This window comes from Pyrgilauda ruficollis, unplaced genomic scaffold (genome assembly GCF_017590135.1).
Source record: "Pyrgilauda ruficollis isolate IOZ18807 unplaced genomic scaffold, ASM1759013v1 scaffold4, whole genome shotgun sequence".
In the NCBI taxonomy this organism is placed as follows: domain Eukaryota; kingdom Metazoa; phylum Chordata; class Aves; order Passeriformes; family Passeridae; genus Pyrgilauda; species Pyrgilauda ruficollis.
Window position 1 is genome coordinate 17,663,697 of NW_024525489.1, and position 15,187 is coordinate 17,678,883.

General features: G+C 51.9%; 2 protein-coding genes across 2 annotated transcripts; one reads left to right on the plus strand and one right to left on the minus strand.

The window, feature by feature from the left end:
- Positions 1-188: 188 nt before the first annotated feature.
- On the minus strand, positions 189-10,923 carry GTPBP2 (GTP binding protein 2). The gene is made up of 13 exons (XM_041476756.1): positions 10,608-10,923; positions 8,335-8,361; positions 7,551-7,735; positions 7,164-7,272; positions 6,422-6,619; positions 5,971-6,145; positions 5,132-5,351; positions 4,571-4,706; positions 4,111-4,169; positions 3,215-3,386; positions 2,773-2,937; positions 2,184-2,391; positions 189-2,087 (listed from the first exon to the last, which is right to left on the minus strand). The coding sequence occupies exons 1-12, from the start codon at positions 10,788-10,790 to the stop codon at positions 2,194-2,196; spliced, it is 1,827 nt and encodes a 608-aa protein (XP_041332690.1). The 5' UTR covers positions 10,791-10,923; the 3' UTR covers positions 189-2,087; positions 2,184-2,193.
- Positions 10,924-11,914: 991 nt separating this feature from the next.
- LOC121358527 (MAD2L1 binding protein) lies at positions 11,915-15,157 on the plus strand. The gene is made up of 2 exons (XM_041476758.1): positions 11,915-12,243; positions 12,864-15,157. Exons 1-2 carry the CDS (start codon positions 12,058-12,060, stop codon positions 13,392-13,394), a joined length of 717 nt encoding a protein of 238 aa, XP_041332692.1. The 5' UTR covers positions 11,915-12,057; the 3' UTR covers positions 13,395-15,157.
- Positions 15,158-15,187: the final 30 nt, after the last annotated feature.

A 15,187-nucleotide genomic window follows, 5' to 3' on the forward strand; every position in this document is an offset into this window, starting at 1 on the left:
GGGAGCGCAAGATTGTAAACAGCAGCGCGTGCATTCTTTCCACACCACGGCGCGGTATTTATAGGGCTGAACGCAGGAAGCTTAGGAATGGGTGAAGGGTAGCCAGCTCCAACTGTGACCCAGCTCCAAGGGCAGCAGGGTAAGAGCCCAGCTCCACCCTCACTCATTGTACAACTCAGCCAGCAAGCTCAATAAAACATCTTTATTCTGTACATTTATATAGATGCTTGGAGAACAGGGACAATCCCCAGCATTAGAAAAATTCAAGACAACAAAACAGCAATTATGAAGAGCATGGCACCAAGAACAGTCATGCCACAGATGGCAGGGATGAGGTGAGACCAGCCACCAGCTGTTTCAGAAAAGGTCACAGCACCCCCCTTTGGGGCAGAAAACACCAGTGCAAAAGAGTGCAAAGAGCTGGAGTCCCCCACCCCCAGCCAGCTCTCTTTGTGACCCACTAGCACCAAAGGGAAGAGCCTGCTGGCAGCTGGGACTTGTCCTTGCAGGCATTGGTGGAAAGACTGTCATTGGAATACTCAGCCCACTGCCAGAATGGGAAAAAAAGGGATCCTGCTTGAGCAGTGACGGTGAGCCAGCATCTCCTTTCTCTCTGCTGGGGATGCAGCAGTTTTCAGCTGGATCGGTGCTCCATCCAAGGGAAAGGTCACTCCTGCAACTATTAAGCTGCCTTCCCTTCACTTATGCCACCACTTGACAGGCTTCCCCCACCTCAGCACGCTCTTGGCAGGTGCAGCCCCCACCTTCCTGCCCCACACAGCCTCGCCCAGCGCAGAGACCCACAGCCCCGCGCAGCAGCGCCTGTGCCAGCGGCCCAGCAGCAGAACCTGCTCTCAGGATGGCACAAAGGCCACTTGAGTGTCCAAGTGCTATCACAGGCCTTCACCCTTTCTTCAGTCAGGGCTAGCAGGCCACCACACCAACCAGCAGGGCTTGCTGAAGGCCTTTTGCTCACAGCAGACACATTTCGTCTTAACAGTCAACAATAAAACCAAAAGCCTATGTACAGCTTTACAGACCCTGCTGCACCCTCCAGGCTACACAGCAAAGCTGCAAGAGTGGGAGACTTGTGCTCCACTCTACATACAGAGTCCTTGCTGGCAATGTCAGCTTCCCTCTGACAACAAACACCAGTGGCAATGGAAAGAAAGAATTCTTGCTCCAAGAGAAATAGAAGTCATGCCACTGCCAAAACAGAAGTTAACTGGTTTTGTGTAGGTATTGCAGCCTGTCCTCCTCACATATTAAGGCAAGCATGTGAGGAACAAGGTGGGCTGGGAACAGCCACACCAGGGAGCCCGCTGCAAACCACTGCTACCAATGTGCAGATGGCACCTTCAGGTGAACATCCATGGAAACAACCTGCTCACACCAGCACAGGCCTGGGCTCTGCTCTGCTCCACAGAATGGCGTCCTGTCCAGCTGCTGCAAGGAACAGATGCAAGTACAAACTCTGTCTTCATGATGTTATGTCAGGAGGCTGTGCCACTCAGAGCAGCCACAGCTTCCTGGAAGTCATAAAGAGGGATGCTGAAGAAATGTGTGCATGTAAGTGGGAAACAGGACATCTGTCCAACAGTAAGACACTCAGATTGGAGTAACGCAAAACCAATGCACAAATGGACACACAGTAGACTAAAGCCAACCAAGATTCAAACGGTTAAAAAGTGTCCTGAACACATTCTGAGAGGTTCAGCCAAGTCCCTGCTGTGGGTAGCATGGCCTGTTCCATCCTCTGCCCAGAAGGATGTACTGAAGGATGATTTGAGAGAATACTGTTATCAACTCAGTGCTCAGACAGCAAAAATGGGACCAGGCCTTGTGTCAGAGATGGAAAAACATCCCTTCACTGCTTGTCTTCAAGGTCGCTGCGCCTCCCAACCAGCAATTTTCAAACAGTAAACAAAGCCAATACTTGCTTGCCCAGGTCTGCGGGTACCTCTGATCTATTCCAAATGAAAGCTGCAGGCGATGTGGAGAACATGCTTAACTTGTCCCACGCACGGCACTGAATGCAAGAAACTCTCTCGTGCTCCATCTCACAGTGCAGAGGAGGGACATCCACACTAGAACGGGACAGCAGCAGCTCCAGGCATTGCTCAGAAAGCCCCAGGAGCTTCCAGCCTTCTCCCCAGGTGTTGGTGAGTGGAGATTTCTCTGACCTGCTGGTAGTCAGAAGCTCAGCTGTCCAGGCCCCAGGGACTCCTCCAGGCTATTTTCTTTGGTGGTGATGGCTTGGAGGTTAGTGACATGCCCAATGCCTTTGGTGACTCCTTCACGGAAAAGTAGTTTGGCTCCAATCTTCAAGTATTCAGGATGCTTGATGAACCTGAAACAGACAACTGCCTTCTCTCCTGTCCGCAGCTTGTCCTGAAAAGAAAAATGGGAGAGCTTAGACCCATCTCCCATGCTGATGCATGCAAGAAGAGGTACATGTGGATGGAAAGTAGATGAGGCAAATGAGCAGCCTTCTTCTGACTGCAAGGCTTGAGCCCTTCCCATTACTGTATACATAAGAAGAGACAGGAAGACACAAGCTCTGAAGAATAGAATTCACCTCTCTTTAACTTGTTTGGACGAAAAGCAACCAAATGGGCAGGACAAAAGTATAGAGTCTGCTCCTAGGAAGGGACACAGCTACTCAAAATACCAGCAGCCCCCAGCTTTACTAGAGGGTGTGGTGGCATCTTAACAAACCCAACAAACCCCACAGGGAGGTCCATCTTCCTCCCCTTTCTTCCCATAGCCTACCTTTCCATGGATCTTCTCCACGATAGCTGTCTGTCGCACATTCCCCACATGCACCGTCACCTGAAACCCCTTCCGGAAAGTTGTGGCATGGAATAACAGCACGATCTCGGCTTCAAACACTGAGCAGATGGTGGGGTTCATTTCTGGGCTCACCATGACCATGCCCTGCAGAAAAACCCAAGGCTCAGATCAGTCAGGGCCAGTGCCCTTGCTTCTGAACAGCCCCCAAAACCACAAATACACCTCCACTCTGTGACTTGGGCTTACATCCCATTCTCAGCCTTGTACTCATTGTAATTTGTAACCTGGTCATTCCCTCCCCTTTCAGCATGCTTCCTGCAAATGTTTCTACTTCATTCCCACCCTACCAATGGAGGATGCCTAGGGAAGCCTCCAGCCCTGCTCACTGGACCAGTGAACGACCTGCATTAGCAGGACTAACCTTGCGCAGCAGGGAGCGGTCGAAGGGTCCGAGGGCCAGGGTGGCTGCCTGCCCAGCCCGCAGCACGCGGCAGGCAGAGCGGTTCCGTTGGATACTGCACACTTTCAGCCGAAGGAACTTCCCATCGTCAGTGGGACCAACCACCAAGTTCTCCCCTTCTCGGCAGATCCCACTGCCCAGGGTAGAAGAGCAGGACACAGTTAATCAGGAGACAAAGATATTTCACCTTTCAAGATTAACCTGAATAAATTCTTCAGGGCCAAGTCTTTGGATTCTTACCCTGGAGAAACTATCAGGGAGACAAAGCTGCTGAGAATCAGGATTTCTTACAGCAGGAGTGAAAGTCACACTAGCATTCTTAAGAATCCCATGTACAGGCAGGGGCTATTGCACTCCCACTGCTCTGCCACACTGCTTTGTTTGTGGTGGAGTGACCTCAGATAACACTCCTTCAGTGTGGGTGTGTTGTTGGCCAAACTGCTCTGATCGCTCCCGAACACAGACGGACAGCTGCCTGTCCGTCTGTGCAATTAACCCCTGCTGGAATCAGAGGATCTACCTTTTACATTTCCTCCCCCCACCTGAGGAAGGAAGAAAGCAACTCCTTGGGATCATACCTAACCTCTGCCAACTTTAGATTCCAGCATGCCTTTTTCAGCATGCTCCAGGACACACTCCTAATCCAGCAACTTTAGAGCAGACTGTCTGCTGGCCACCACATGACCAATGGTCTGCTCATGTCACTTCCCAGCCCCTGTAAGCTCTCACTTGGCTCAGTCATCTGGCAGCAGTCAGGACTGAGCCTCACACAGCTTCCACTTCTGCAGCAGGTGACTCTAACCTTGTGGGAACTCCAGCAACCATTCATCCACACATATCTGCCTAGGCTCACTTACCTTGACAGAGTTCCTCCCACAACAGTCCCCACCTCTGGCACTGTATAAATTTCATCAACCTGCAGCAAGGCAACAAGAATAAGTTGCTCAGACAGCTATGAAATAGCACTCCAGAATGAGGACCAGCACTCCAGAAAGAGCCCGGCCCTAGTGTGGAAGGAGGTGATCTCTCTGCTGGTCATCAGACACCGCCTCAGAGCTTCACCAGCTCCCACTATCTTCCCATTAGAGGAACAAAGCTCTTCCTTTTAAATAGCAACCAGAGAAATTATGGTATCCCTGAGACAGATATCTCAAGGTTGGGACAGATTCAGCCTATCAGGCTTTTATCAAGGACCAAGTCCTTTTTTTAATGTCTCTCAGTAGTCTCTACTCATAGTGTCCAAATTTCCCAAACATTTCTCCCATGGCACAGCAATGAGTCCAGTATCAGAGCTGGAAACAAACTACCCTCACCCACCTGAAATTCTGTAAGTTGCTGCATTAATTCTTCCTGCTCTTTACTGTTCGTCAGTGGAGGGAGGATGTTGAGGAAGACTTTCAAGAGATCCAGGTTCTCCCCAGAAACACTGGACAGTGTGAAGATTGGGGTGATGCTGTCAGACACAAGTAGACAGAAATAAGCAGAAGACCACGGCACAGTTCCAGAAGGCTTCTGGGATTCTGCATCTACTGAGACCCACAGGAAGGTGGATACTGTACCAGTAAGTGGCTAAAGCAGGAAGGCTAGATACACCTCCTCAGTAACCCCTGCCTCAATGTTTGGTTGAGACACCAATCCCTTCTCAACACACACTTTTCTCATGAAGAAGTAACTCTAATGCAGCCTTTGCTCCCAAAACCCAGAAAAACATTTGGGAGGGGAAAATGCCTTCTTGGAGAATGCAAAGGTAGGAAACCTGACAAGGAGCAGAGATGTTCAAGATGTAGTCACCTCCCCTGTGTTCACCCTTCCCCAGCTCCACATGGCAGCCCACTCTGAATTGCCTGCTCCCAACAGAAGAAAGTAGCAGTCCCTTACTTGGGAGATTGTGCAAACTGTTGTGCTGCTGTAACTGCATCATCGTCTGAATTAACAAGCAGGGGGAGCTTGTTGCAGCCTGGCTGCTTCAGGATTCGCTCCAGCTGCTTCACTGTCCGTTCCACGGTGGCTTTTGAACACAAGTCGACTTTGCTGATGACAATGAAGAAGGGGACCTTGAGGGCCATGGCCAAACCCAAGTGCTCTCGTGTTGTGCCCGCTGCAGGAGACAAGTGAGAGTGAGGTGCAGCAGTAGTCACCACCGTAGCTGTGTCCCCTGGCTATCCCACAGGCCCACTCTAGAGATTTCACTGTAATTGCTTAGTTCATCATGCATTGAAAAAGCATAGCTATTCTTTTAAACAAAACTTAACATCAGTCCAGAAAAATAAAAACCACCAAGAAATTTTGTGACTGATCTGTCTGCTTCAGAAAGATGCGGTATTTTCATTCTTTGACCAAAGTTTGCCAGAGAACAGTCACAAAAATGTCAGAGATAGATGTGGGAGAACTCCAGATACCTTTTCACAAGACTTTGGGATCCAGCACCCCTAAGAATACATCAAAGTTGTTTTCTTTTCTGAGAAACACTGCCCCAAATCCCAAACAAAGCTTCTCAGTCCAGGGTACAGTTCAATGTGGTCTACAGCTGGTAGGAGGACCCCAGATCTACTCCCCTCCCAGGCAATCCTAGACACTGGCTTACAAGATATCAGTAGAAGCTTACAAATTGATAAACTTTCCTGAAAGCCATTCACAGCTGACAAGGACCCATTCCCCTCATTCTCCATTCCTCTTCAGATGTTGCACTCAAACCATGCAGGCAGGGCGACACTCACCAATGCCAGTGTTGGCACTAACCACCAGCATGGCAAAGTCTGGGCAGTAGCTGGTGAGGCCAAAGATGGTTGTTTTCAGATACTTGTGGTGGCCAGCCAGGTCAATGAAAGTGATCATTTTGGAAGAACTCTCACAGATCTCTTCTGCTGTCCGGGAGTCACTGTAATTTACCACCTAAGGGATAAGGAGCTTGTGAGAGAGGCAGCCCCAGCAGGCAAGTAAAGAAAACCCTTGTCTATTCACTTTGATGTCAGAATTACTAAGTAGAGATCATCCACCATGGGTGCAAGAAACAGTGTCTGTTGCAAACGTACAACCAGCACTCAGGTTCAGCTTAAGGGACAGAGAACTGTGCCACCTCTCTTCCCTCCTGTCCCACTCACAGTTCTAACAGGAGGGTAATCCTAGCCTCCTCCAGCTTTCTGAGTTCAGCAACCCACTCTCTCTTACCTCTCCTTTGCTGTTGAAGCCAAGGATCTCAAAGCTGATGCTTGATGTTCTTCCTGACTGGATTTCATGGAGATGCCGGAAGAGGTTGAGGCGTGCTCTGCCCCGCCCATTGTCCAGCTCTCCTTGTGTTAGGACACCCAACAGTGTTGACTTCCCTGAGTCCACATTCCCTAGGACAGCTACTCGAAGGTCTAGAAACTACAGGAAAAAGAACAAAGAAATCATTAAACTTAACCACTGTTGTGCTGAGTGCACAAGCACTTCTGGGCAGTGGAAATGCAGCTCAGAGAGCTTCCCTACATCAGGAACAAAGTGCAGTTTAATCTTGCTCAGATTCTACTCCTGCTCCCAGCAAACCACTGCCCAGCAGTTGTGATACACTCTCTAGAGTTGAGATGTGACATATCAGGCTTTGATATCACAAGTAAGGCTATTTGCTGCAGCAGACCTCTAAATCCTTCCTTGTTTGCACACAGGTCTGCATCAGAACCACTGCCATAGAAGCAAAATAATTTTTCACCTTTGCTCCAGGTAATCTCCCGCACTGACATCTGCCTCAATCACAGTCTTGGAGATAAGAAGCGTTATCATCAAGCCTCCCTCTGGCAGCCCTTTAAAGCATCTGCTATGGGCCAACCTATGACAAAGTGCCTCTAGGCTTTGGGCTTCCAAACCCAAAGGAAGCTGCTCGTACAAAGCCTCTAGGTCTCCAGCAGAAGACAGCCAAACCACAGGTCCCTACCTGCTGGTTGTCAGGCACCTTTCGGACAAGCACCTCCGTTATCTTCCTTGGAACATCGCTGTCGTAATCAACCTCCCTCTCCCGCAATACCGTAATGTCAGCCCCAACCCTGCCACAAAGACAAAAGGAAGGAGTGAGACATTTGTACTTGACAGCTCTTGCACCTCTATGATAACAGCTGACAAAGTGAATGGGAGGAAGGCTGGGGATAGCAGGGAAGGAGCCTCAAGCTTCCAGACAAAAGCCCTATAACTTCCCTCATGTTTCCAGAGCCTCAGGACTGAAGAAGTGTCAGTCATACAGGGGCTTTGCAGGATGGAGCAGCCAGCTGCTCAGGGGCTCCAGGGAGCCACGCTCGTGGGCCTGCAGACAAAAGGGAGCACGTACTTCTCTGCCATGCGGCGCAGCGTCTTGAGCGAGGCTCGCATCTCCTCCTCCGAGAGGCCCACCAGCAGCCCGTTGTCCTCCACGCCGATCTGATAGACAGCCTCACCTCGGCCCTCCTGTAGTCGCCACTTCATCTGTGTCACCAGGTGCTCAAAGCGATACTGCGAGGGGTTCACCAGCTTTAGCTGTTTAACAGAGGGGTAGTTCTAGTCACAGCCTGGATGCAGAGGCAGTCCCATTGCCCAATTCTGTGCAGCAATGTTCCCAATTCTGACCCACCCCTAGAAAGCACAGCCTGTATTAGTGTCTAAACAGAAGCCATGGGACAGGTGAGAAGGGGTTTCACAAAGGTACAAATATATGGCAGAAGAAATTTCCTACATCCTGACAAAGGGATCTGTACCCTGCCTGCTGCAGGGTTAAAGACAGCACTCTGGGACCAATCTGTGATCCAGGAACCAATAAGTGCAAATGGGATAGCAGCCTCAAGAAAATGGCAAATCATTTTCAGGGATATCTGCATCTCTCTCTCAAGAAAAATACAGTAGGCATCACATACTAGAAGAGATTCCTAAAAATCAGTACTGAGATCAAGCTTTTCCAGCTCAGCAGAATGAGTAATGCTTGGCACAGAGACACAGAAGATGAATGGTAGTTCCTTAGTGCACTGTCCACTCTTCTGTCCTTTCCTTGGCCATGTTACCCATAGGCTGTCTTCGGTGAAGTTACTCACTGCAAAATAACCCTCTGGGAGGAAGACCTTCTGCAACCTCAAAAGGCTCACCTTGTACTCGATGTTCCCATCTTCTGCCTGGTCAGAGAATGAAACAAGACAGAAGAGTTAGATGCTGTGCCCACAGGGATTTCTACAGGCACCAGCTGCCCATATATTCTGAAGCTGGTGCTGAAGATTTCAAAGAGAGGGAAAGTGGCAGAAAGAGACTGTGTTAGGTCCCAGCCTTCTGCCATTCCTTCCTACACTCAACTAGAACTTTCCTTATGGTTTATTTGGGCTGTTTGTATCCCACATCATGAACACCAAAGGACAAAACTAGAGTGGGGCACAAGGGTCATACTGTCCAGGGTGGGGGGGGGAGGGGGTGGGGTGGATTTTTTTTCTGGACAGTAAAGAATAGGGCCAGCCTAACAGTCACACAGAGAGAGTGTTCCAGTTCCAAAAAGGTCCAGGTCAGCCTATGATTTAAAGTCTCCCCCCTCACCCATCCATGACCCACAAAATGCCACCCACAGCATCCCACTCCCACACTATCCAGCAGCTTCCATCCATCCCATGTGCACAGAAACAGGGGCCTGAGAACAGAAGCTTCTGCTTCCTCTCCTGCTCAATGATACTCTCCCTAACTCAATTAGTTTTTCATTGACTCCCTTTTACATCCTTATGTATCTTCTCTCTACAAGGAAGGACTACAGACATAAAGAAGCAAGGTAATGACTCATTTGCCAGCTAGTCACTGGCCAGAGTTCTGGAGAGCCAGACCTGATTGGGACTGTCTGTACACAATATGCTCAGAAGTACTTTCTCAGGGAAGGCCAGATGGGGTTGTAACAGAAAGGTCCGGGTACCCATCAAGCTCAATTCATCCAAAACAGGCTCCAGCTTTCCAAAGAGAATATCTAATTTTACAATTAGATATACAATATTTAAGTAATTTTTTCCAGTGATTCAGTATAAGGACCACTAAGAAAGGGCTCGAGCCCGCAGGAAGCCACATACTCAGACTAAATGGGGCTGGCAACAGTAAGCACTTCCTTTTCCTCTGGACACCTATTTGCATGTTAGGAGAGGCAACAGCCCTCTCCTTGCCTTCCAGCTCAGCTCTTAACCACAGCGGTGCTTACAGTGGCAAAAGGCCAACAGAAGTTCTCAATTGTCAGCTCAGTTCTCTGGCAGCAGAGCTGTGCTGTGAGAACAAGGTACTTGTAGCAGGTTTTCCTCTCTTGCCATCTACCAGCTTTCCGGTTCTAGGCAAAACCCATTCACCTACTGCACTGTCATCTAAAAAAGGGAGTGGGTCTTCTCCAAGGCACTTGAGACTAGAAAAGCAACAAGCCTAGACTTGCTGGGGCACACACCGCACAGGGTAGCCAGAAACAGGAAGCTGAGTTGAAACCACAGGGGACTCTCCAGCCTCCAGCTGAAAGGAACAAGAACTAAACTGTGGCTGCAGGGCACAGTCTTGCCTATGGAGAAGATCTAACAGTAGCAAAGCACTGTTTTCACATCTTCCCAAGAGTCCCAGGCCTGCCTTGTGTAGGAATTGCTCCCTCCCAGCACAGGCTATTATATATTTTACAGAAAGTTCACTGACAGGGACCGAGCAATTGAGTCTGAGCCAACGTAATTCTCCCCACAGTGACAGTTCTATGAGAGCGGTGACAACTGTCCCAGCTGAGCACACAGACACGGTACTACCAAAGCCACTTCTTCCTGCTGCAGGAGACAAGCGCCTCACCCTCTGTCCATACCATCTGCAGCCCAATGTAAGAGAACAGCTGTCAAATTAGCTGGGAAGGGAGTCACCAGAACCCGTCTGTCAGCTGGAAAGGGGCTCAGATCGTCTCTCCGGGAAAGAGAGATGCAAACGGGATGTTTGGAACTACGAGGCGAGCAAAGCTTTATTTTCGAAGCTTTTTTCGATCGCAGGCGGCAAAGCGCCCGCAGACAGCCGCCAGGCAGTGCGATACCACTCCCGGACAGGGTCCGGCAGACCCCGCAGGGAGCTGGCTGGCACCAGGGCCGCCAGCAGGGCCCGGAGGAGAGCCCGGGGCAGGCGGGCACAGAGCTCCCGGGGCCGGGCTGCAGGACCGCTCCTACGGCTGCTGTCAGCCCGACCGCGGCACGGCCCCGCACCAGCACCGCCGGCACCTCCAGCCGGACCCGCCACCCAACCTGCGGGGTCCGGCCGGGGCACCGACCCGCTCTGGGGGGCACCGGCCCTCCGGCCCCTCCCGCCCCTCAGCGCCAGCGCCCCCCGCCCCCGGGCCTGGTCTCGCTCCCTCCGCGGCTGACGGGACGCGGCGGCCGCCGGAGCTCACCTCGGGCGGCAGGTACGGGGGGTTGTTGGCCTTCCCTCCGCGGCTCCGCCCGTTCTTTTTCTTCGTCTTCGAGCCACCGCCGCCGCCAGGCGCGGGCCCCCCGCGCCCGCGCAGCGCTGCGCCTGCCCCGCCGCCCGCCGGTCGACAGCAGCCCCCGAACAGCTCTGACACCCGCGAGTCCATGGCGGACACCGCGGGCCCCCCGCCCTGCTGCAGCGCCCGCTCCGCTCCGCTCCCCGCCCGGCCCCGCCGGCCCGGCTCCGGCCCCGGCGTCACCGACCGCCGCGCGGCGCCCCGGGAAAGCGAGTCCCGCCCGCCTACAACGCCGAGAACGCACCGCGCGCCTCTCGCTCGAAACTACGTCTCCCGGCGTGCCCCGCGGCGCGACCAGCTCGCTCCCGTACGGGTTCCATCCACGGGAGCTTATGGGAGTTGGAGTCCAAGGGAGAGGGCGCCACCTTCCGGCCGCAGCCGACAACGCGCGGGATGCCACCGCTCCCCGGAGCCCGCTCCCCGGGATCTGCGGACGCCCGCAGGTTATCCCTTTGGCAGTTCACAGCCTCGGGTTCCCTGCTTATTGACATCGAGCGATCAGTCATTCTGGAGTCGGGAAACTGGAGCACTTTCGAAGCTGTTTTGCATTGGAGGTACTTCATGACTACGCAGAGGGAGCAGCCTCACACAGAGCGATCCCAAAGCACACATTAAGATCCAATGCGGGGCGGGCCGGAACAGCGAAAGAAACTCTAGCTGTGCGCCGCATCCCCTCACTAAGTGTATTCCCCGTCTCCAGTTCCAGGGCCACTGCGCCTTCTCTTTCCATGCCGCATGCCCTGGGGAGAGCGACGCTGGATCGGATCGTGTTCGTGTACGACTGACACCCTCCGTGGCGCTCCGCATAGGTGGCCGCGGCTCCTGTAAAACAGCCTCGGAGCGGCTCCTCTCGCCATCCCGCCCCCCACTCGCCGTGCGCTGAGGCGGCACCCAATGGGGCGGCGGGCACAATGTTTCCAAACACGGCACTCCCTGCACGCTCCCCGCCTCCGCCGCCCCGCGGCAGCGCCAAGGCGGCTCCTCCGCAAGACAGCGGAGCCGCCAGAGCTGCCAGGAGCGAGACGGAGGACAGCGGAGCCGCTTCCTGGGCCCTCCCCGGATAGTCCTGCGAGAAGCAGCCCGAGCTCCCGGCACGGCCTCAGCCGGGTGGTCCCGGGACGGGATCGGGAGGGAGAACGGAGGGGCGGGGCCAGGCGGAGACCCCGCCTCCTTCCACGCCCACCAAGCGCTCTGTCCGTGCTACGTCGCCGCCGGAGGGCGCGCGGCGCGGCCCGTGAGCCACTCCCGTGAGGCTCCGCGGCGGCGGCATTTAAACCCGCGGCGGCCGTTGGGGGCGCGCGTCACTGGTTCTCGTTCTCAGGCGCTGGCGGGCCTGGATCGCGGCGGCGGAGGAGGGATGAGGCCTCGGGGGGACAGGTCGGTGCTGGGCAGCCCCGCAGTGGCCGTGGCGTTCCCGGGAGCTGTGTGCCGGGGCAGCGGCTACCGCTTCGCCTGCGAGCTCCTGAAGCACGTCCTGCACCAGCGGAACCAGCTCCCGCTGCCCTACGAGCAGCTGGCCTACTTCTGCCGGCGGGCGGCCCAGGTGAGGGACGGCGGCCGCGGGGTCAGCCCCGTGCTCGGAGGCGGCTCCCGGGGGATTAGGGGGGCCGTGGCGTTTGAGTTTTGCTCGCGAGCTCCTGTTCTCGCCCGGGGACTCTCACAGCAACGTGTCGGCTCTGTTAAAGTAAAGCGCTTGTTGTGGCTGCATCCCTAAATGTTACCTCTTCTTTTCAAAACGAGGTAAAGGCAGCGTTAAGTTCGGGCTGCTGAAGGTGCCGACAAATTGCTCTTAATTGATCGCTTCCTGCTTTCCGCTCAAAGTGGTCGCTGTTTTGTTTGTTACCTCTAAACAAGAAAACCAAAAAAATACTAATAAGTGATTTCAGAAAGATGACTGATCTTTGAAAGATGGGCTTCTAATTCCTGTTGGAATTCATCAGTAGCTCCATTCAGATTCCAACTGAGTAGCTATGGATTGTGCTTTTATGTTCCTCTTGCATCTTCTGATGTGGAGAGATGTGCTTCTTCCCCACGTGGGTACCTCTAGCTCTCAAAATGAACACAAACTGCTTGTTCCTTGACTCTCTGGGATGGGCTATGCTTTCTGCAGAGTATAATACATGTTCATAACTAAATGTGTTATTATGAATTTTGGTTTTCCAGGAGGGAGATGGAATTGAGAAACCACGTTCCCTGGGCCCAGCAAGCAGAAAGTGCCAGCAGCTGCTGATGGAGCTGGAGGGATTGTTCCAGCACCTGGAAGTTATGTTTAGTCTGACGCTGGTTCCTCGGGTTCTTTTCCTACTTGGAGGCAACGTCATGAACCCCAAGGAGCTCTATGAGCTGAATTTGGAAGGGTTCTGTGAGGGCTCTGCTGAAGAGAGCCTCCAGACTGCACCCTGTGTTCGCCAGCTCTTTCACCGCCTCTTTGTTGCTGATGTCTTCAGTGAACTTAAGGCTCTCCCTGTCACAGGCACTCTCGTCCTGGTCCAGGGCCACCGTAACTGTGGTGTTGAGTGGTTCCGGCCCAAGCTCAACTACCAAGTGCCGACCCGAGGGAGGAAGCTGACTGTTAAGTTGTCCTGTGATGGAGATCTCCACGTTAGTGCCTTGCCTCCACAGCACACGGCACCTGCTTGGGAGGACTATGTCTGGTTCCAAGCACCAGTGACCCTCAAAGGCTTTAGTGAATGAATGGTTTCCGTAGAAATTTAATTGGAATATTGATTACTTTTTTAATTTAGGTGTTAATTTTAGCAAATGTAACCATGTATTTTTGAACCATGTCTGTCTGAAATTTTTTTTTTTTTTGCTTCATGGTGTCTACTGCCTTCTTGTATCTTGCTGCGCTCCTCTATTGTCCTTATTTCCTGAGTTGTTGTTGAAGGCAAATCCACTTTAAGGCACAGTTGCACACAGGTCCAGCAATTCTTTAGGGACCTGATCTGTGACATGGGATGAATTAATGTGTTGGGAGTAAAACTTCCCTGCTGAGTGCTTGCTGAACTGGCACATGATGGATACATCCAATCTCCTCCTGAGTTTTAATACAGCCATTTTCTGACCCTGCCTTTACCACGTTACCCATAGGCTCTCTTAGGTGAAGTTACTTCCTGCAAAATAACTCTCTGGGAGGAAAACCTTCCGCAGTCCTTAAAAGGCTCCCCATACCAGGAAAACCAGAGCCAACAGCAGAGCAGAAAACCAGAGCTGGACACAGAGGTAACATTGTTGCGGAAGATGGATTTATTTCCAGCTAGTAAAGAATGGGGCAGGATGAAGGCAGTTCCTCTGCCAAGGGCTGGAGCTGCCAGGGCTGCCGTGGAGATGGACAAGCGGCTTCCAGGGGCCCCCTGGCAACCCTGCAAGCAACACTGCCTCAGCTGCCGTGGTGCGCGCCCCACTCGAGTACTCAAGTGCTCGTCCATCTATTTGATTCAATTACACTTTCCTGTAACTCACTTTCGGTTCCTTAACACTCCAACAGTAAGACTTTTCAGCAACTGAGAAATCTTGTAGCTAGTGCTGTCTTGGAGATGGAAGGAGACCGATACTGTGGAGGCAGGGTAGCAATAAGCAATTTTTTTTTTTTTACTAATCTTTGCCTAACAGCCCTGACAATTGGTTAGATATAAGATTAAATAAGCAGTTTCTTTGCTAACCCTCCTCAGAGAAAGTTAGAAGTGCTGCTGCGATAATGGAAGATTACTCTCACTTGAGGAAGAAACTTAAACATTTCTGAAATGCATAGAAATCAGGGGAATGTGATCAAGTTTAGCACTATCTTTACCTGCCAAATTCCTGTTCTTAGACTGTAGTACCTAGAATCAGAACTTGAGCCTGTTCTTCTGGACTGGTGTCTACTGCAGAACAGGACAGGGAGAGAAGCCCTGAGAGCAGTGTGTTAGAACTAGGTATCTGCTGGAGTTGTCTCCAGTCAGCTGGGCTGTTATCTGTGCTGTAATGAGCTTTCAGTATCTTGAAATAACTCCATCCCATTTGAAGAGATAGTGAACCTACTGGTAGTGAGGGTACTTGCTATTACTAGTCAAAAATGCACAATGGGGTGGTAAAAGTCTTTTGTGAAGAGGGTGAAGGTTTAAGTAGCCCTCTACGCTTGGTGCATATTTTAACTTTGACCTTTTGGATGGAATGAGATGATAGAAGTAGTAGGAACTTAATTTGAAATTTTTGAGCTTGGAGAACACTAGAGTGCCCTCTCTGCTGTAGTATCCATTACTATCTGTTACAATGTGCAGTAGCTGCTTCTTAAGCTCATTCTAGGGGAAAAGCTTTGAGTGAAGAAAGCTGCCTTATGTGCAGCTGCCCACTTGAATATGAAATCTCAGGTCTCTTGAAATATAACTTGAATGTAGGAGTGTTTGTGCTCAGGAGATCAAAACCTTTTATGCTTCCACCAAAGCTCCTTGTAACACATGTTTAAGAATGCAGGTTTAAAGTGTGCAATGTGTTTAAAGAAGCTTTTA

What these genes read in the sequence shown, in the direction of transcription:
- GTPBP2 (XM_041476756.1), bottom strand. Translation starts at nt 10,790, where the DNA reads ATGGACTCGCGGGTGTCAGAGCTGTTCGGGGGCTGCTGTCGACCGGCG. An exon ending in TAGTGCCAACACTGGCATTG is followed by an intron (nt 5,352 to 5,970) that starts GTGAGTGTCGCC and finishes TGTCTCCTGCAG; the next exon opens with CGGGCACAACACGAGAGCAC. An exon ending in TGGAGAAGATCCATGGAAAG is followed by an intron (nt 2,392 to 2,772) that starts GTAGGCTATGGG and finishes TTTTCTTTTCAG; the next exon opens with GACAAGCTGCGGACAGGAGA.
- LOC121358527 (XM_041476758.1), top strand. Translation starts at nt 12,058, where the DNA reads ATGAGGCCTCGGGGGGACAGGTCGGTGCTGGGCAGCCCCGCAGTGGCC. An exon ending in TCTGCCGGCGGGCGGCCCAG is followed by an intron (nt 12,244 to 12,863) that starts GTGAGGGACGGC and finishes TTGGTTTTCCAG; the next exon opens with GAGGGAGATGGAATTGAGAA.